Below are 20,752 nucleotides of genomic sequence, written 5' to 3' on the forward strand. Positions count from 1 at the left end.
CCAGGACTGAGGTTGTTCAGTCCACCTGTCCACTGGTTGTGTTCCGTGTGGTGGTGGAGTCTCTGTCAATCGTGGTTGTGTCCTTGTTCTGACTCGGGAAGGAAAAGCGAAGGCTTCTGATCAAGGGCCAGGGATTTTGACCAGCCACTTCAGAGGCTCAGTCTCTCCCGCAAGCAACACCAGATATCAGCAGGTCCTCATGGACTGCAGACTGTAAACACATATTGTACAGAAAAGTATAAAGCTTTATATAAGAAATTCTTTGCTGTACACACAAACATGATATTTTAAAACCATAGTCAAGCCCATCTCTAACACTGTGATTCAAGAACCTAACAATATGAAGCTATTGGAGTTTATTATAAAAAATATACAAAAGTGTCAATTTAAGAATTAAGTATAATGTTTTGGTTTGACTGAGATAAGGAAAACTCAGTCCCTGCAATGACAAAAAAAAATACAGAGTCAGTCAGCACACAGTCAAATGGTCAAACACTCACATAACGTGAAGTACAGTACTTTTATTGTACAAAACGATACGTGACATGTACAATAACTTTTCTCACTATGGTAACACAACCTTTTCTGTAAATCTGGTACCCTTGTTTTGTTCAAATGAATTTTAGAATACTTTGGAAAAGGTTCAACATTACACACAGCTTCACGACTTCATGTCAAGTAAACTTAAGGCCCAATAATTTTCTCATTATAAAACATTATCATCAAACAACTGGAAAAAAGTTGGTAGTCTTAATCAGTGAAACATTTTTACAGACACCATCACACCAACCACCAGCATATCTACTCAACATACTCATTCTTTCCTCAGTTCACCTCATCCAGCTCCCTACTACATCCAAAACCAACAGAATTAAGTACAAACAAACTAGTACTACATCACATGTCACTATACTCTATACATGGGCTGTGTGCATTTGCTGCTGGTGTATCCTGAGGTATCTCCTCTCGGAGAACCTCTTCCCGCAGTGCGTACAGGCAAATGGCCTCTCCTCCGTGTGGATCTTCAGGTGCACCTTCAGATGGTGCTGGTGGGAGAACCTCTTCTCACACTGGGTACAGCTGAAGGGTTTCTCCCCTGTGTGGACTCTCTGGTGCCTCTTCAGGCTGGATGATTGTGAAAAACTGGCCTGGCACAGTTGGCAGCCGAAAGGTTTCTCCCCTGTGTGCATCCTCTTGTGGATCTCCACCTGTTTGCGGAAACTGAAGGCTTTCCCACAGAATGAACACGGGAAGCGCTTCTCTTTGCCACCAGATCTACTGATAGCGTCACTACTACTGTCATTTGTCAATGGGCTTGTGTAGCTATTTAGTGTTGAGGCACTGGCATTGTCTGAGGTTTGGTTTGACATTAGGAGAGTGTGAGGAGGATGAAGGCCAGGGCGTGTCTGTGTTGTCGCAGGGACCATGTTCCAGTTGACAGATCCTATAGAAGGCAGGCTGAAGGCAGCATCTGTTAGTGGGTTAACCTGAGGCCCCACCAGTCTGTCTGAATCACAACTATAGGAGCAGGATGGAGCATTGCTAGCCGAGTCTGTAACTGTTCCCATAAAGACAACTCCTCGCCCCTGCAGACCAAATCTACGCCTCACCCTGGTCTCAACCATTCTGTTGTCATGGAGACTAAGTTCAGATGTTGTTTTGTCTTCCACTGTCTGTTTGTGGTTAACAGTGTTGTTCCCCAGCCCAGAGTTGAGGTCGCTGTCCCATCCACTGACCTCCACTATGTCGTGTCTGGTCCTGGCCTGCTCCGTGATGTTGTCCCGTGAGCCCTTGGCTGCACCCGTCTGGGTCTGGGAATCCAAGATGGCCACCCAGTCTCCTCTGTTAGCCTCCTGCCAACCACCTATAGGAAGAGGTTACAAAATAGACTTTAAAAAATATTTTGGGGGGTCAATTACCTGGTCAAGTTCATACATTACAATGTGTAGTTTTTGTATGTAAACATACGTTGTGTTGATAGCCAGATGCATCACTATTCCCATTGAAGATCTATTACTGTATGTAGGCTATATGTATTTCTCCCTTACCTTGCTCCCCCATCTTTAGTCCACTCAGCAGATCAATGCTCTCTGGTTCGTCTTCTATTGTCTCCTCTTTGACTAGTAGCAGATCAGGCTTCCCATCCTCCATGTCTACTGACTGTAAGAGATACAGAGTGAGAAGATGTTCGATCAAGAAATCTGATATGAGCATCTCCTGATTGGGCAATGAGGGATTGCTAAGAGTACTACGCAAACATGTTAGTTAACTTTATACCATGCAAAGTTGATTTGATTACTTGACGTGCTGAGAATAGATACATTTTACTCATACACTCATGGGTCAAAATAGAAGCTATGCATTAAGCCTCTATAGTCATAAGAGTCCCACCTAGTCGACACATATTTAAGAGACCTCATGAGCTGTCCTAGCCAGTTAAGAGTTACCAGCAGCTGTCTTGATAATAGGACAACGCAGCGAGTCAGTGGTTCCTGTGCCACATGCAATTACTTTCGAGGTGGTAGAAGAATGTGTTGATGTTGCTATATCATCTTAACCTAGAGAAGGACTATATTATGTTTCTGTGGAGGGCCCCTTCCCTTTGTCAGCCCTATTTCACATGAAATGCCCAAATACTGATAACCACAAGGCTAATGAATAACAGTCAATTCAGAAAGTAAACCAAATTCCAATTCCACATTTTTCTCATTGAAAAGCATTGAAGAGGACTGGAATTGACCCAAACCCTGATTATTTCTTTGGATTATTTAATTACCTACTGTACATGTTATTTCAAGTAATTCCTTTAGAGCGCAAAATGTTGTTAAAAAAAGCCTAAATTGGACATTTGAAGGCATTTAGGGCATTATGTTAACTTTGATTGTGTTCGATGAAAATGATAAACCTTTCAAACATTATATGCAACGTTGTATGCAACATTATCAGCAGCAGGTGACTTGATGCCTAAGGCTACTGTGCCAAAGGGATTTAGAGTTGTTAAAACGGGAGTGACGAGTGTCTTGACGCAACGGTAATATTGTAGAAATTCCACTTTCAACAACTATCAGAATTTGTAAAGAAAAGGTTAGGCATGTGTAACGGATGTGAAACGCTAGCTTAGTTAGCGGTGGTGCGCACTAAATAGCGTTTCAATTGGTGACGTCACTTGCTCTGAGACCTTGAAGTAGTAGTTCCCCTTGCTCTGTAAGGGCCGCAGCTTTTGTGGAGCGATAGGTAACGATGCTTCGAGGGTGACTGTTGTTGATATGTGCAGAGGGTCCCTGGTTCGCGCCTGGGTATGGGCGAGGGGACGGTCTAAAGTTATACTGTTACACATGCAAACATATTGGGCCTAAGTGTTCTTGTCCATTAGTTTACTCAAATTAGGGGAGGGGTGATAGGATTAGGGTCAAATAAAAAAATATTTTTTAATAAAAAAAAAAAATTAAACAAAAATATGGGGGATTGGAAATAATGCAGACAATTACATTGATAGAACCCACAATCTATCTGCAATGAAGGGACTCAGTCGGGGTCTCAACATACTGTTGAGAGTTAGAATAATAGAATACACAAGGAGCAATTTCGAAATGTAGTTGTGCCTCTGTCGTCACTCAATTAACCCATGTCAGCTAAACATTTTTAGATTGATAAATTAGTCTAGAGGCCAACTATCTAAACTTGTAGTAAGCAAGGTCGAATTACCGACCGGGTGGGGCCCATTGATCTTCAGTTATCATATTAAAAACTGCAAACATTTGCCACCACCCTATGGCAAAATGTGTAGAATTGCAGGAAACTTGCTTTAAAACAACAACATTTTAAAATGTTTTGCTCGCAAGGTGGTGGTGGGGGTGTTTATGTGGGACCCATGAGCCACTGCAGCCCCTCATGATGAGTTCACCCCCATTAAAGTCGCCCATTCCTGCCCTAGAGAGTATTGGAGCACCAATGCGTCAATCTAAGTAACATCTGTCAATTTAAGCCAGAGATATCAGCGGCTCAATCCATCGCATGCGCTTGTCGCAGGACTGTTCTAAAGGTAATCCATATAAATGAACGGAAGTACAGAGGTAGTTTTGTGCCAAAAAAAATAAGGGGTTAAATATTTGTCAAAAACATATATATATTTCCTGAGCTTTCTTATATCTCCTAGATATAGGACAGACACTTCAAAACCTTATTCCGTGTGATTACATTTTTTGCCTTTCAGGAATGTGTTAATCAATTTATATGGGCTATAGTAGTAAAGAATCATTTCTATATTTATCTGATTTATGTTTTTTAAACATTTGTTTGATACCTAAGAAGGGGTCCTAAAATTCTAAATCAAATAGTTAAATGATCCATGGTATGACCTTCTTAAAACAATTCCATGTGTCAGCTTACAACTTCAAAGCAATTGCGTGTGGCTCAGGAACCACTGACTCACTGTATTTTACTATTATCAATACACCTGCTGGTAACTCTTAACTGGTTAGGACAGCTCAAGAGGTCTCCTAAATATCTGTCAACCAGGTGTGACTCTTATGACTAAAGCGGCTTCATGCATAGCTCATATTTTGACCCATTAGAATTGGAGTGAAATCTCTCTATTCTCAGCACTTACAACCGATTTTCTACTCTAAGAGGCTTATTGGAATACGCCCCTACCTAATACCATTCAGCCAGTAGTTTACAGTGGGCTCACCTCAGTGAGACTGTATGTGGTCCTGTGCTGCTCAGCTGGTTCCTCTGTGGGTTCAGGAGGAGTTGTAGTCTGGTTGTCCTCCATGTCCATGGGCCCCTCAGCGTTCGCCAGACCCTCCTCACACCTCTCCTCCTTCACCAGCAGCACCTCTGGACCATCCTCCTGGAAGTGAGAGGTGATACAGATTACACAGACATACACTCCCTCAGGTAGAGTGGGGCAAAAAAGTATTTAGTCAGCCACCAATTGTGAAAGTTCTCCCACTTAAAAAGATGAGAGAGGCCTGTAATTTTCATCATAGGTACACTTCAACTATGACAGACAAAATGAGAGAAAAAAAATCCAGAAAATCACATTGTAGGATTTTTAATGAATTTATTTGCAAATTATGGTGGAAAATAAGTATTTGGTCAATAACAAAAGTTTATCTCAATACTTTGTTATATACCCTTGTTGGCAAGGACAGAGGTCAAACGTTTTCTGTAAGTCTTCACAAGGTTTTCACACACTGTTGCTGGTATATATGGCCCATTCCTCCATGCAGATCTCCTCTAGAGCAGTGATGTTTTGGGGCTGTTGCTGGGCAACAAAAACTTTCAACTCCCTCCAAAGATTTTCTATCGGGTTGAGATCTGGAGACTAGCTAGACCACTCCAGGACCTTGAAATGCTTCTTACGAAGCCACTCCTTCGTTGCCCGGGCGGTGTGTTTGGGATCATTGTCATGCTGAAAGACCCAGCCACATTTCATCTTCAATGCCCTTGCTGATGGAAGGTGGTTTTCACTCAAAATCTCACGATACATGGCCCCATTCATTCTTTCCTTTACACGGATCAGTCGTCCTGGTCCCATTGCAGAAAAACAGCTCCAAAGCATTATGTTTCCACCCCCATGCTTCACAGTAGGTATGGTGTTCTTTGGATGCAACTCAGCATTCTTTGTCCTCCAAACATGACGAGTTGAGTTTTAACCAAAAAGTTATATTTTGGTTTCATCTGACTATATGACATTCTCCTAATCTTCTTCTGGATCATCCAAATGCTCTCTAGCAAACTTCAGACAGGCCTGGACATGTACTGGCTTAAGCAGGGGGACACGTCTGGCACTGCAGGATTTGAGTCCCTGGCGGCGTAGTGTGTTACTGATGGTAGGCTTTGTTACTTTGGTCCCAGCTCTCTGCAGGTCATTCACTAGGTCCCCCCGTGTGGTTCTGGGATTTTTGCTCACTGTTCTTGTGATCATTTTGACCCCACGGGGTGAGATCTTGCGTGGAGCCCCAGATAGAGGGAGATTATCAGTGGTCTTATATGTCTTCCATTTCCTAATAATTGCTCCCACAGTTGATTTCCTCAAACCAAGCTGCTTACCTATTGCAGATTCAGTCTTCCCAGCCTGTTGCAGATCTACAATTTTGTTTCTGGTGTCCTTTGACAGCTCTTTGGTCTTGGCCATAGTGGAGTTTGGAGTGTGACTGTTTGAGGTTGTGGACAGGTGTCTTTTATACTGATAACAAGTTCAAACAGGTGCCATTAATACAGGTAACGAGTGGAGGACAGAGGAGCCTCAAAGAAGAAGGTCTGTGAGAGCCAGAAATCTTGCTTGTTGGTAGGTGACCAAATACTTATTTTCCACCATAATTTGCAAATAAATTCATAAAAAATACTACAATGTGATTTTTGTCTGTCATAGTTGAAGTGTACCTATGATGAAAATTGGTGGCTGACTAAATACTTTTTTGCCCCACTGTATGTACACACACACACACACACACAGAGATAAACACACTTTCAACATGGAGTGTTTACCCATCCCCACTACGTTTGAGTCCTATACTGTAGTCACATAATTACTTTGTTGTGAAACCCATCATGGTGGACATAAATATGATGTTGGTAAACATGAGTTAGATATGATAAGTCAAAAGTCATCATCAGACATACCCGACTAAACTATTTTGACGTGAACATTAGGTGTTTGTTAGTGTGTGTAATACACCATATGAAAACCACACATACACGTGTATCTCTGTGTAACTTGCAGACATCTCTGCTGGGATGTCGGTCCATCAACTCAAGCTCAACAAGACGAAGCTGCTCTTCCTCCCGGGGAAGGCCTGCCCACTCCAAGACCTCTCCATCATGGTTGACAACTCCACAGTGCAAAGAACCTTGGCGTGACCCTGGACAACACCCTGTCATTCTCTGCAAACATCAAATCAGTGACTCTCTCCTGCCGGTTCATGCTTTACAACATCAGTAGAGTACAACCGTTCCTAATCCAGGCTCTTGTCTCCCATCTAGACTATTGCAACTCTGTTGGCTGGGCTCCCTGTTTGTGCCATCAAACCTCTGCAATTTATCTAGAATGCCGCAGCCCGCCAGGTGTTCAACCTTCCCAAGTTCTCCCATGGGTTGTTCTATGTCATTTCTGCAAGCCATGACACCCACCATCATTTCTGTAGTTAGAATCAAGATTAGCATTCCTGCAACATTATTTTGTTGAAATATAATTGAATCCCGAGAATTTAAGCTAATTGATTGCACCCAAATTGCCCATTTTAATTTATAGGATTCATATAAAATTCAATAAATACAGTACCTATCATTTGATTTGGGACAAAAACATTTCTAACAATGAGTAAGACATGAAGAAATGTACTGGTCAAAAGCCACCCATACTCCACACCAATCCCACCCCAACAATGAGTATATAGTATCAGTTCTCTATCTGACATGTAGTATGGAGCTGCGGCTTAGAGTATGGTTTCTTCATCCTATGTAATGTATTATTTTTGAAATGTATGTTTTTTTCCCTGTTCAGGGAAATTAGTAATTTTAGTTGTTTATGTCCCATTCTACATCCTGATATTACTAGGTCCTGACCACTAGATTGTGCTGTTCCTGCTATTAGATGATAAAAAAGACCCCCCCCCCAAAAAATAACAATTCACTGAGATTACATAGGACAATGAAACAATACTCCAAGCCGCAGCTCCAACCATGTGTCGTGACATTGTATTAGTTAATGTGACGACTGTTGCGCAACAAATTATTAAAGGTTTCTAATTGTGATTAACTGAATCAAGCAATTAGTAACTCATTAACCTGGGGCACCATGGGAAAATTAGTTTTATTGAGTTTCTATTTCCCAAATTAAATCAAAGAATATCAGAATATCGATTTTACAACAGTCGCTAATTAATCAGTTTCCTCTACAGTCTCATTCTGAACGCCGCATAATCCGGGAATCTGCACAGACCCGGGTCTCACCAATGAGTTCGTACCACACTAATCTTAGTTGAGTATTTATTTACTAAAAAGCTAAAATGATGATAAAAGATACACATACACAAAAACACATTCTAGGCTATTGATTAGAACTTAGTATAACAGGCCAACACACTATGGCGCGTTACCCAAAATGGGGATTTAAAAGAGAGAGAAAAGGAGAAAGTACACGAGAGACATATATTTGGGTGAATTTGTCAGCTATGCTTATTTTAAACCTTGCCCCAAACTGCCGCCTTTATGGGTCAAAATATAATGATGTAATTACGTGGGAGGTCTCAGATGGGAAGGTCCGCTTGGACCGTTTAGGCTGGTCAATGACGCACTTCTCTGGCGCAACTCTCTGGTTGTCCTCACGTTGTCAGTGTCCTTTTGGCTTAGTGGTCTGTTTCCTAGCCCTTGCTCTGGAAGGGGTCTTATGAGGAAATACAGCTCTGTAGCTCAGAGCTCACAGCATAGGAATGAAACAGTGTAGATATCACGATTCAATGGAGAGTGGAGGCTAGGTGGTCTGGCTTGAATTCACCCGCTTAGACACAGCTACTCATCCGTAGCTTGGGTAGAAAAAGGTTTCTGTCTTCAACCTTGGGTTGAGTTTTGGGTTCGTTTACTTTTTTAGGCCTCGGCTGCAGCTTGGGTCACTTAGTCTGTTAATCTGTTAATGCTTCACTCACAGGTTTTATACCCTCGGGTCAGAAGTGGGCGTAACCTCATTTAGGGCATTTCTCTTGGTCTTAAGAGGTCTAGAGTTTACTCAAATCCAATTTTAGACAACCGACTTCACATTTCATCTTTACCAAAACATTCTCTTTGATTTGGACATTTTCCATACAACGTACAATGTATAAACATCAAACATATAATAGGAAAACTCTTAAGGTTACAATGTTTTCGTAATAACGTCATCTATGAACCTTTAATAACGAAACAAAAATGACATACATTTTCATATTCCATCTATCGTCATGACCACCATTGTGACTGACGGAAACCATTGTTCCAAAGTCCCTTTATTTAATGTTTAATGTTCTGAGGCTGGTTCTCCATAGGAATTTGTCTGTGGCCCAAGATTTACCATGGGCGTGAGGGGTCATAAAACCCCCACATCCTCCTATCCCTTGAGATCCCTTCTCCTCTGCTGGGGATGAAATCTCTCTGCAGGATTGTGGTCGTTGGTAACCTGAGCCGAGCAGGACAGTCATGACACATGCTACTTGTCAGACAGAGAACTGATACTAGATACTCATTGTTGGGGTGCAATCAATTAGTTGAATTTCTCAGAGATCTAATTGTATTTCAACAAAATAATGTTGCAGGAAAGCTAATATTATCTGTATCCAACAGAAACGCTTTCAGAACAATCTGAGATGGTGGGTGTCGAAATCCTCTATCTTGTGCTTTTTGAGGTGGAATGACCCCCATGTCGCCCCGCTCCTCCGCACAATCCACTGGCTTCCAGTCGAAGCTCCCATCCACGACATGTCCATGGTGATTGCCTACATAGCAGCAAGGGGAAGTGCCCCTCCCTACCTTCAGACTGTGCTCAAACCCTACACCCCACCTGAGGACTCCGTTCTGCCACTGGTCTCTTGGCCATCCCACCACTATGGGGGATCAGATCCCGCTCAGCCCAGTCAAAGCTCTTCTCTGTCCTGACACCCCAATGGTGGTACCAGTCCATGCTCATCTTTCAAAAACGTCTGAAACCCTACCACTTGAAAGAGCATCTTAAATAAATCCCCTTAAATAAATAAATTGTCTTCCTACCAATGTTATAGTTTGTGGGTTTTATATTACTTTATATTTCTATTCATTTTAAGATTTTTATTTGAAATTGTTTTTCAGATCTGATTTACTAGTTTTTATTTAGTTGAAGTTTTATAGTTATTTTTTTATGCCACTTCTTGCCACTATAGGGCAGTAATACATAAAGTGATGAGTCAGGTCATAGGTTAGGTTTAAAGGGATAGTTCACCCAAATTACACAATTAAACATTGCTTACAGGGCAAGGAAACCAGTCTCTGGACAAGGTATGACAGAAATCGATGTATCTCAATGGGTGCGTTTCTCTGCTCATAGGTTGCTGATACCTTACAACACCTGGATAGGCATTTGACGTATCAGCTAACCACATCATGGTCGAGCTCCCCTGCTCAGACGTTGCAAGCATCGACCAATGGTTGCACGCAGGGCTGACTATTATGGAATTTGGGGTAACGATTATTTGTCACACAAATGGAAACAGTTATTGTCATAATTGTCATTTCTGTTCAAATGTTTTGCGCTTGTTGCATCATAATGCATCTGAGGGAAGACACAGTGGTGTACGAAATTATTGACACATTGATAAAAATGAGCAAAAATGACTATAAACAAATACAGTACATAATTAATTTACTGAGCTATATTGTATGCAAAAAATAGGAAGTGTATGTTATTTTATACTAATACAATTGCTCAAAATATAGGGGTCAAATGATTGACATCCCCGTCTTCAATACCTCACATTGCGAGGATAACGGTACTGAGACTTTTTCTAAAACGTTTTATGAGATTGGAGAACACATTGGGAATGATCTTAGACCATTCCTCCGTACAGAATCTTTCCAGATCCTTGACATCCTTCTTTTGTGCTTCAATTCAAACCACAGGTATCTGATGGGATTTGAGTTTGGAGAGTTTGGAGATTCTGTGGTCAATCTTTGTGGATGTTGATGTGTGCTTTGGGTTATTGTCTTTCTGGAAGATCCATTTGAACTATCAGCTTTCTGGCAAAGGCAACCAGGTTATTGGCTAAAATGTCCTGGTTCTGAGTAAAGTTCATGATACCATTGACCTTAACAAGGGCCACAGGACCAGTGGAAGCAAAACTACCCCATAACATCAAAGATCTACCACCATATATTACAGTGGGCATGGGGTTCTCATCTGCTTATGCATTTTCATTTTAACGCCAAACCCACCACTGGTGTGCATGGCCAAAGAGCTCAGTTCTTCTCTGTTCTTCATCAATGAAGACTTCTCCGAAAAGGTACGCCTCAAAAGAAAGGATCAGCTGCCATGACTCATTGAACAGCACAAGAGAGGCAACATTGCATACCTGAAGTACGACCAGCTGGTCTTTCACCCCCTCCGCCCTTAGTAGGCCTACTGCAAGCGACTGAAGCCCACTGAGAGAATGCCAAGTGTGTGCAAAGCTGTCATCAAGACCAAGGGTGGCTACTTTGAAGAATTGTTTAACTCTCTTTTGGTTACAACATGATTCCAGATGTTATTTCAGAGTTGTGATCTCTTCACTATTATTCTACAATGTAGAAAATAGTTAAAAAGAAAAGAAAAACCCTTGAATGTGTAGGTGTGTCTAAAACTTTTGACCGGTACTGTATATTTCTTCCCAACCCACCATGGACAGCTCAAACACAATTTTACGGTGGTTTAGGGAGGGTTTAAAACAAATGCCTATGTCTCATCAGTATTCATAGCATTCTTAGTGCTTGTTAGAGCATCATGACTTGCTGTAGCACAGCGGTCTAAGTAGCGTGCTCCGGCTGTAGACCACTGATCGATTCCTTTAATTCATTTGACCTTTTTTTCCCACCCCTTTATTTAAAAAAAATCTTTCTCCCCAACTTGCCATGAACAGCTCCAATACAATTTTAGCTGTTGAACATGGTGGTCTCCTGAACTGGGAGCACCAATTGCACTTCGTTGACACTGACTGACACTACAGATGTTGAATCTTGGGGCCTCCCGAGTGGCGCAGAGGTCTAAGGTACTGCAGTGCTTGAGAGTTCACTACAGATCCGGTTCGATCCCGGTCTGTGTAGCAGCCGGCCGCGACCGGGAGGCTCATGAGGGGACGCACAATTGGCCCAGCATTGTCCGGGTTAGTGGAGGGTTTGGCTGGGATGTCCTTGTCCCATCGCGCTCTAGCAACTCTCTAGTAAGAATTACGGCTCTCACAGACCTGTTAGTTTTTCTTTAAGAAGCCCTCCTGTTCTCCACTCATTACCTGTATTAACTGCACCTGTTTGAACTCGTTACCTGTATAAAAGACACCTGTCCACACACTCAATCAAACAGACTCCAACCTCTCCACAATGGCCAAGACCAGAGAGCTGTGTAAGGACATCAGGGATAAAATTGTAAACCTGCACAAGGCTGGAATGGGCTACAGGAAAATAGGCAAGCAGCTTGGTGAGAAGGCAACAACTGTTGGAGCAATTATTGGAAAATGGAAGAAGTTCAAGATGATGGTCAATCACCCTTGGTCTGGGGCTCCATGCAAGATCTCACCTCGTGGGGAATCAATGATCATGAGGAAGGTGAGGGATCAGCCCAGAACTACACGGCAGGACCTGGTCAATGACCTGAAGAGAGCTGGGACCACAGTCTCAAAGAAAACCATTAGTAACACACTACACCGTCATGGATTAAAATCCTGCAGCCCACGCAAGGTCCCCCTGCTCAAGCCAGCGCATGTCCAGGCCCGTCTGAAGTTTGCCAATGACCATCTGGATGATCCAGAGGAGGAATGGGAGAAGGTTGTGGTCTGATGAGACAAAAATAGCTTTTTGGTCTAAACTCCACTCGCCGTGTTTGGAGGAAGAACAAGGATGAGTACAACCCCAAGAACACCATCCCAACCGTGAAGCATGGAGGTGGAAACATTATTCTTTGGGGATGCTTTTCTGCAAAGGGGACAGGATGACTGCACCGTATTGAGGGGAGGATGGATGGGGCCATGTATCGCGAGATCTTGGCCAACAACCTCCTTCCCTCAGTAAGAGCATTGAAGATGGGTCGTGGCTTGGTCTTCCAGCATGACAACGACATACAGCCAGGGCAACTAAGGAGTTGCATCTCATGGTCCTGGAGTGGCCTAGCCAGTCTCCAGACCTGAACCCAATAGAAAATCTTTGGAGGGAGCTGAAAGTCCGTATTGCCAGCGACAGCCCCGAAACCTGAAGGATCTGGAAAGGGTCTGTATGGAGGAGTGGGCCAAAATCCCTGCTGCAGTGTGTGCAAACATGGTCAAGAACTACAGGAAACGTATCATCTCTGTAATTGCAAACAAAGGTTTCTGTACCAAATATTAAGTTCTGCTTTTCTGATGTATCAAATACTTATGTCATGCAATAAAATGCTAATTAATTGCTTAAAAATCATACAATGTGATTTTCTGGATTTTTTCACAGTTGAAGAGTACCTATGATAAAAATGACAGACCTCTACATGCTTTGTAAGTAGGAAAACCTGCAAAATCGGCAGTGTATCAAATACTTGTTCTCCCCACTGTACACTAGACGACTGTTTGGGGGCACTGTGATGAAGCTACTGTGCCTCCATCTTGGAACTCCACCACCAGATTGTAAAAAAAATAATTTGGAAGCTATATAAATGCATTTATTAATGTCCACATTCATTTTTTTTCCACATGTATTTAATTACAGACACATTCATGCGAAATGTGTTATTATATTATGTGCACTAAACAAAAAAAAGAATATGTAAAGACATTTTCCTTAAAGTATACTTTGAGATCACTAATGTTACTGTCCCTACTACAACAACAAAAATATTCAATACATGTCATTTTGTCCTTTATTGAAATACAGTAGAATTCCATTCAATCCTATGGAGGACTGCTCCTACTGGGGAGTGAGTATCCATAACATTCTAAGTGTTTACTAGAGCATTGTGACCTGCCGTAGCGCAGTGGTCTAAGCAGCTCGCTCCCGCTCCAAGCCTCACGAGTTGCATTTATTTCAATGGTTTTCAAGAAGTAAAACGAATAGTCTGATAATTTACACATCAGAGAAAAGTGTCTCGGCTCAACTAAATCGTCTTTGGGTAGGTTGAAATGCATAAGCATCTCGACAGATTTACAAAATAATATCCACACCAAAGACCATAACTCAGTTGACAATAGCCCAACTGTAAAACGTGGGTCAGCATCCACACTGGAGGAAAGTTTATCATTCTACAGTAGGCCTACATCTGTCAATCAACTGATGGTCCTGAAGAAAATTCACCATTCATTTTCACTCAAACATCATTTTAAGCTTTGTTCTACTGTTGACAGTTAGCTGATTTTAAGATTATATATATCAATTTGCTCTACTTAAATACACTACATCACCAAAAATATGTGGCACCTGTTCGTCAAACATCTCATTCCAAAATCATGGGCATTAATATGGTCCCCCTTTCCTGCTATAACAGCCTCCAGTCTTCTGGGAAGGCTTTCCACTAGATGATGGAACATTTCTGAAGGGACTTGCTTCCATTCAGCCACAAGAGCATTAGTGAGGTCGGGCACTGATGTTGGGCGATTAGGCCTGGCTCGCAGCCGGCGTTTCAATTAATCCCAAAGGTGTTCGATGGGGTTGAGGTCAGGGCTCTGTGCAGGCCAGTCAAATTCTTCCACACTGATCTTGACAAGCCATTTCTGTATGACCCTCGCTTTATGCACAGGGGCATTGTCATGCTGAAACATTACTAGTCTCAACTAAAAATCTGCATGAACTTGATAAACTGCATACATTTTCTCATTAAAAATATGTTGGGGAAAAAAATACTTGAACATAAGTAATGAAACAGGCATTTGTGAACATCATATAGCCTACACAGTACAAACACAATATGTAACAGACTTTTTAGGCTTATATATCACACAAAGTCTGGATAAAATATTCTATCCAGGAATACTCAACACTGTTAGTCTAAATCTCATTATTCCAAATGTATATGTGGATGTTTTCTGATGACAACAATGAAATTGCATCTTCGTCTTTACTGCAGGGCTTGATCTAAACGTCAGAAGCTATTGAGTGGAATGGTTACTTTCCATGTTAAAGAGTGGAATGGTTTTTTTGCTGGTGTATCCTGAGGTAGCTTCGCTCTGAGAATCTCTTCCATCAGCGAGTACAGGCGAACAGCCTCTATCCCATGTGGACCTTCAGGTGCATCTTCAGCTGTTCCTGGCGGGAGAATCTCTTCTCACACTGGGGGCAGTTGTAGGGTTTCTCCCCTGTATGGACCATCTGGTGCCTCTTCAGGTGACCAGCCTGGGCAAAGCGCATTTGACACTGGGTACAGCTGAAGGGTTTCTCCCCTGTGTGGACCCTCTGGTGGATCTTCACCTTCTGGGGGCTGCTGAAGCCTTTGTTACAGAACATGCAGAGGAACCGTTTCTCTTTACTATTGCTTGATGTTGTTCCCCCTCCCCGAGCGTTGGCTCTTTGGTCGTTTGAGTTCAATACCTGATCGAAAAGGACACGGTCGAGTGAATCGGAAGGCGCCATCGTCGTGGATACTGGGTCGCGATCCTTGAACTTGTGTAAAGGGGAGTGGGTGACAATATTTGTATTTGTCTCTAAGCTTTCTCTGTAATGTAAGAAATCTCTGCCCTGTGAGTGTCTGTCTCCTTGGTGACTATCTGCATTCCATGTAGGAGGAGCGTCGCCCTCCACTTTCACAGTCACCTCATCTACGACTATAACCTCCCCTTTCTCATCTAGGTACCCTTCAGAGTATACACTACTACTGTACCGGTTCCAGTCCCCTCTAGACAGATCAGTCTGTCTCTCTAAACCCAAGGATATGTTGCCTGGGTCCATCTCTGAAGTGTAAGAACAAGACAGATCATCAACACCCGTGTCTAATGTGTCACCATCCCCATCCCCACAGGAATGAACCATCCTCTGGCTCTGGTGAAATACCGGTAAGTACTCTGAGTCTGGAGCAGGACAGCCCAGTATCCCAAGCCCCAGTCTGTCTGGGTCTGATCTGTGGTCAGTTGCTGTGTGTAAGAGCTTGTGTGTTACAGTTAAAGTCTCAGTGTCTGTCTCTGACTTGAGGATGGCGTTCGGCGTTCCACTGACCTCCGTGATGCTGCGTCGGGCGACGGCGGTGGTGACCTCCGTGGCTACAGGGGGTGCTCCAGTCACTCCAGTCTGGATATCTCTACTGTGTTGTGGGTCCTCTACTCCAGGGCTATCCTGCTTGACTCCAGGACCTGCAGCCTCTGCATCTGCAGACTGACACATGAAGAGCGGAGGTTATTACCGATACATGACTGAAATTGGATAACAATGTCACAGTGAAGTCTCAAACTCTCCTATGGCAGATAAATAAGGATGTACATGTAATCATATGAATAGCTGAGGAGCCTTTCTGAAATAAAACTAAACACATTTGATGTACTGTCATTTTGATGTAATACTATTACACTAACCTCTATCATGGTAACATGCTGGGTTGAGGTTCCACTCCCCTCACCAACAGTGATTGGTTGGTCATCTCTCCATGTATTGTGTCCTGTTGGCTTCACAAAGCTCCTGTGGCCTCCAGTGAGATGTCCTTCACCTAAGAGAGTGATTGGGGAAAAAGAGGTGGTTAGGTACTGTCAATGCTGAATGCTATATTGTACAATATTGGCAGTTTTAACACTGTCTAGAATTGGTCAGGATGACTTTGCATAACTTCTTGATATCCGATTTATAGATTGATTGATTATGTTCCTTGCATTATTCTTTCCATAGTAAATAATAGATAATTCAGTAAATCAGGAATCTAATTAGAATATGATAAAGTCTTTGTGCAAGATAGCTAGCTAAGTAATCTGGGGCATTATTGCATACGATCCAAAAACTGAACAACCCCAGTCAGGGACAGATTAATGCAGGGGCTTTACTGAGGATGAAGCACCTAGGCTCAGATCCGTGGCGGACCAACAGACAGCAAAAATGTTTTTTTACTGCAACCGTCAACTACAGGAGGATTCAGGGGCCCACTCTCAATGAGTGTAGACAGCCTGCTGCTGCCACTCTGCTAATCATCAGATGGGGGGGGGGGGGCACCTTGATTGGGTAACTGATTAATAAAATAAACTGCATAATAAAGAAATGTGACTGGCCAATTGTGTGAGTCAGGGACTGGGCCCAAGAGGCAAATAGATTTATTTTTTATCCAACCACAGGAGCCCACCCTCAATGTTCAAAATACAACAGAGAGCATAATTTAACCAGAGGCTCAATAGCTTCTAAAAAAAAAACAACAGGATTACATTTGATCACAAGCACATAAACAAAGGAAACACCAGCATAAAGTGTCTTAAAAAGGGTGTTGGGCCATCACGAGCGGCCAGAACGGCTTCAATGCACCTTGGCATAGATTCAACAAGTGGATTTAAACCACCCATGACTTGAATGGGAACTGCCATCTATGATTATATTTCTATGGTTGGCTGTGGCTCCCAATTTCTTGCTAACAGTAGCACTGTTTTTCTAAGTAGCTCATCTTGAGATAGGCTATTGCCAAGAGGAGCACATCGGCCATCACTGGGAGTAGTAGCCTATGGCTTCCTCTTCATCATTAGGTGAGCCTGGGCAATTTTTTGGTTCGAATTCAAGACCAGATTTATCTTTGTTTGTCAGTGTAGCCACTCATTTATGTGATATCAAAAACGATTTAGTTCATGTATTTTGGCATGTAAATGAAGTAGAATTGCGTAGAAATTAGTATTTAAAAAGGCTTGTTTTTAAAAGGACCCTGCTTACAAATGTGTGGTAATCCTGAAAACTGTAGCCTATGCCACATCACAAATGTTATTATGGCTTTATTATAATGGGGCTTTTACTTCCACATAACTTAACACGTGTTGGTGCACGGATTTGTTTACAAAAACATATGGTGTGCCGAAGGGGTTGGTGTCTATAACAATATAAAAAAATCATGTTCTAAATCTATCCCTGAGCCTAATTCTAGGTAACAGGGAGACAGTCCCCGCCTATTGCAAATTGTACCTCTTGGCATTCCTCTGTATCGGTCGAGGATCTTCACACTATTGGTCCCTTCTGCGCGCTCCCGTGCCACCTTCAGTTCCAGTAGCTGTAGTTTCCTCCGCAATGCCCTGTTTTCTTTCTGGCTTTGAGTTATTTCCAAACGGAACACTGCATAGTCGTCGTCTACGAGTTTACAGATGTCTGCCACGGCTGCATTTGCTAGTACCTCCATGATGGAGGCTATTTGAGTGTGAAAAACCATACAGTTAGCCATTGTTAGCAGCTAGCTAGCGTCACCTAAATAACATTTATCAACCAAGTCCGGTCTCCAACTCGAATTAAACACTACCTTGTAAGTATGTGATGCTGTGCAGTTAAATTAGTAATATGTTGAGTTCCAGGGTGTTAATAAACGTCTAAATAACAATAAAAACGCCAACGTGGAAATGGTTCAGTCACTGTTCACTTCAGTTTACTTCTTCTTCGTGTGGATTTCCGTCAGACTTAACGCTGTGTTGCGTATTGCTGCCCTTTGCAGGTCGGAGTGGGGACTGCACATTGGTCACAAGAAAAGAGAAACATTCAGCGCATAATTGTATAAGTGGAAAACAAGACTGTTCTCAGGGCAGGCCTGGTTGATATTTTCGAGTAGGGTCTAGGATAATTTGAGCATTTTAGCTAACCCCTTCCTTAACTGTGCGACCAGTGTCCCCCGCAACGGGACAGTTGAGCTAACGTAGGCTAATGTGATTAGCATGAGGTTGTAAGTAACAAAAAAAATCCCAGGACATAGACATCTGATATGGGCAGAAAGCTTAAATTTGTGTTAATCTAACTGGAATGTCCAATTTACAGTAGCTATTAGGGCAGTCTTGATACAACATTTTGAACAGATATGAAATGGTTCATTGGATCAGTCTAAAACAAAATATAAATTGTGCCTGGGCTGGAATAATACATTATGGCCTTTCTCTTGCATTTCAAATATGATGGTACAAAAAAATACAAAAAAAACATGTTTTTTTCTTTGTATTATCTTTTATCAGATCTAATGTGTTATGTTATCCTACATTAAGTTAACATTTCCACAAACTTCCGTTTTTCCTTTCAAATGGTATCAAGAATATGCATATCCTTGCTTCAGGTCCTGAGCTACGGGCAGTTAGATTTGGGTGTCATTTTAGAGGAAAATTGAAAAAAAAGGTTGGATCCTTAAGAGGTTTTAACCTTAACATAACTCTCCTAACCTGCTGCGTAAATTCTCCTAACCTGCTATGAAAATGAACTTAGTCACCGGTAGACCTGCCCTGAAAGCAGTGTGAGTACCCACTAATGCTGCAGATTATGCACGCTGATACCACAAGGTCTGCGAACCTCAAAGCACATGCATTTGCGTCTCCGATGGTATTTTTGCATCTCAAATGGTATGTGTGCACGCAACCTGTAGACGTTCCTGAAGTCTCACACGGAGATGGAAGTCATCATGTTGGAGGACCGGGCGAGGAAGAGGGTGGATGGCAAGAAGAATTGAAGCAGCAAGAATGGCACGAGGTGCAAACCCTAACCAACTGCGAAATATAAGCTGAGTACTTTCTCCTTTGGGTCAAGCACAGAAGAGAAAAATGCTGAAGACCCTGAGTAGTCATGGATAGTGAACTTGAAATTGATCCTGACAAAAGTGAGGAGAAATAACTTGGGTCGTCAGTTGAGGTGAAGGCTTCCGAGCCTCACCCTAATGATCAAGCCTGGACTGCTGAGGAGTGATTGACTCCATCCTAGCTGGGGGTGCTCTTATCTTATCTTTGATCATAGACAGGGCTCTAACTCCTCTAGCTCCACAATGAGATAGGATGCAGGCCAGGCAGCAGGCTGTTAGCCAGCCTGCCAGCTTAGTGGAGTCTGCCACTAGCACAGTCAGTGTGGTCAGTTCAGCTATCCCCATTGAGCTATCCCCATCTGTGCCTCAACCTAGGTTGGGAAAAACTAAACATGGTGGTGTTCGCCTTAGCAATCTCACTGGAATAAAGACCTCCTCCATTCCTGTCATTATTGAAAGAGGTTGTGATATCTCACATCTCAAAATAGAGGTACTTAATGTTAGATCCCTCACGTCCAAGGCAGTTATAGTCAATGAACTAATCACTAATCACTGATCATAATCTTCATGTGATTGGCCTGACTGAAACATGGCTTAAGCCTGATGAGTGTTAAATGAAGCCTCTTCTCCTGTTTACACTAGTGACCATATCCCCTGTGCATCCCGTAAAGGCGGAGGTGTTCCAAACATTTACGATAGCAAATTTCAATTTACAAAAAAAAGGACTGCATTTTCGTCTTTTGAGCTTCTAGTCATGAAATCTATGCAGCCTACTCAATCACTTTTTATAGCTACTGTTTACAGGCCTCCTGGGCCGTATACAGCGTTCCTCACTGAGTTCCCTGAATTCCTATCGGACCTTGTAATAATGGCAGATAAAATTCACATTTTTGGTGACTTTAATATTCAAATGGAAATGTCCACAGACCCACTTCAAAAGGCTTTCGGAACCATCACCGACTCTTGGTTTTGTCCAACATGTCTCCGGACCTATTCACTGCCACAGTTCTACCCCTAGTTATGTCCCGTGGAATAAATATTGTGAATCTTAATGTTTTTCCTCATAATCCTGGACTATTGGACCACCATTTTATTATGTTCACAATCGCAACAAATAATCTGCTCAGACCCCAACCAAGGATCATCAAAAGCCTCACTATAAATTCTCGGACAACCCAAAGATTCCTAGATGCCCTTCCAGACTCCCTCCGCGTACCCAAGGACGTCAGAGTACAAAAATCGGTTAAACACCTAACTAAGGAAGTAAATTTAACCTTGCGTAATACCGTAGTTGCAGTCGCACCCCTAAAAACAAAAAACTATTTGTCATAAGAAACTAGCTCTCTGTACAGAAAATACCAGAGCCCTGTTGCAAGCTTCCAGAAAATT

At 42.4% G+C, this 20,752-nt stretch overlaps 1 protein-coding gene across 1 annotated transcript; it reads right to left on the bottom strand.

Annotated features, from left to right (window-relative positions):
* Positions 1-483: 483 nt before the first annotated feature.
* On the bottom strand, positions 484-18,281 carry LOC110497404 (sal-like protein 1). Its single transcript, XM_036953765.1, has 6 exons — positions 17,788-18,281; positions 16,218-16,348; positions 15,865-16,020; positions 4,691-4,852; positions 2,049-2,160; positions 484-1,864 (listed from the first exon to the last, which is right to left on the bottom strand). The coding sequence occupies exons 1-6, from the start codon at positions 18,038-18,040 to the stop codon at positions 915-917; spliced, it is 1,764 nt and encodes a 587-aa protein (XP_036809660.1). The 5' UTR covers positions 18,041-18,281; the 3' UTR covers positions 484-914.
* Positions 18,282-20,752: the final 2,471 nt, after the last annotated feature.

The sequence above is a fragment of the Oncorhynchus mykiss genome, chromosome 19 (genome assembly GCF_013265735.2).
Source record: "Oncorhynchus mykiss isolate Arlee chromosome 19, USDA_OmykA_1.1, whole genome shotgun sequence".
Classification (NCBI taxonomy): Eukaryota; Metazoa; Chordata; class Actinopteri; order Salmoniformes; family Salmonidae; genus Oncorhynchus; species Oncorhynchus mykiss.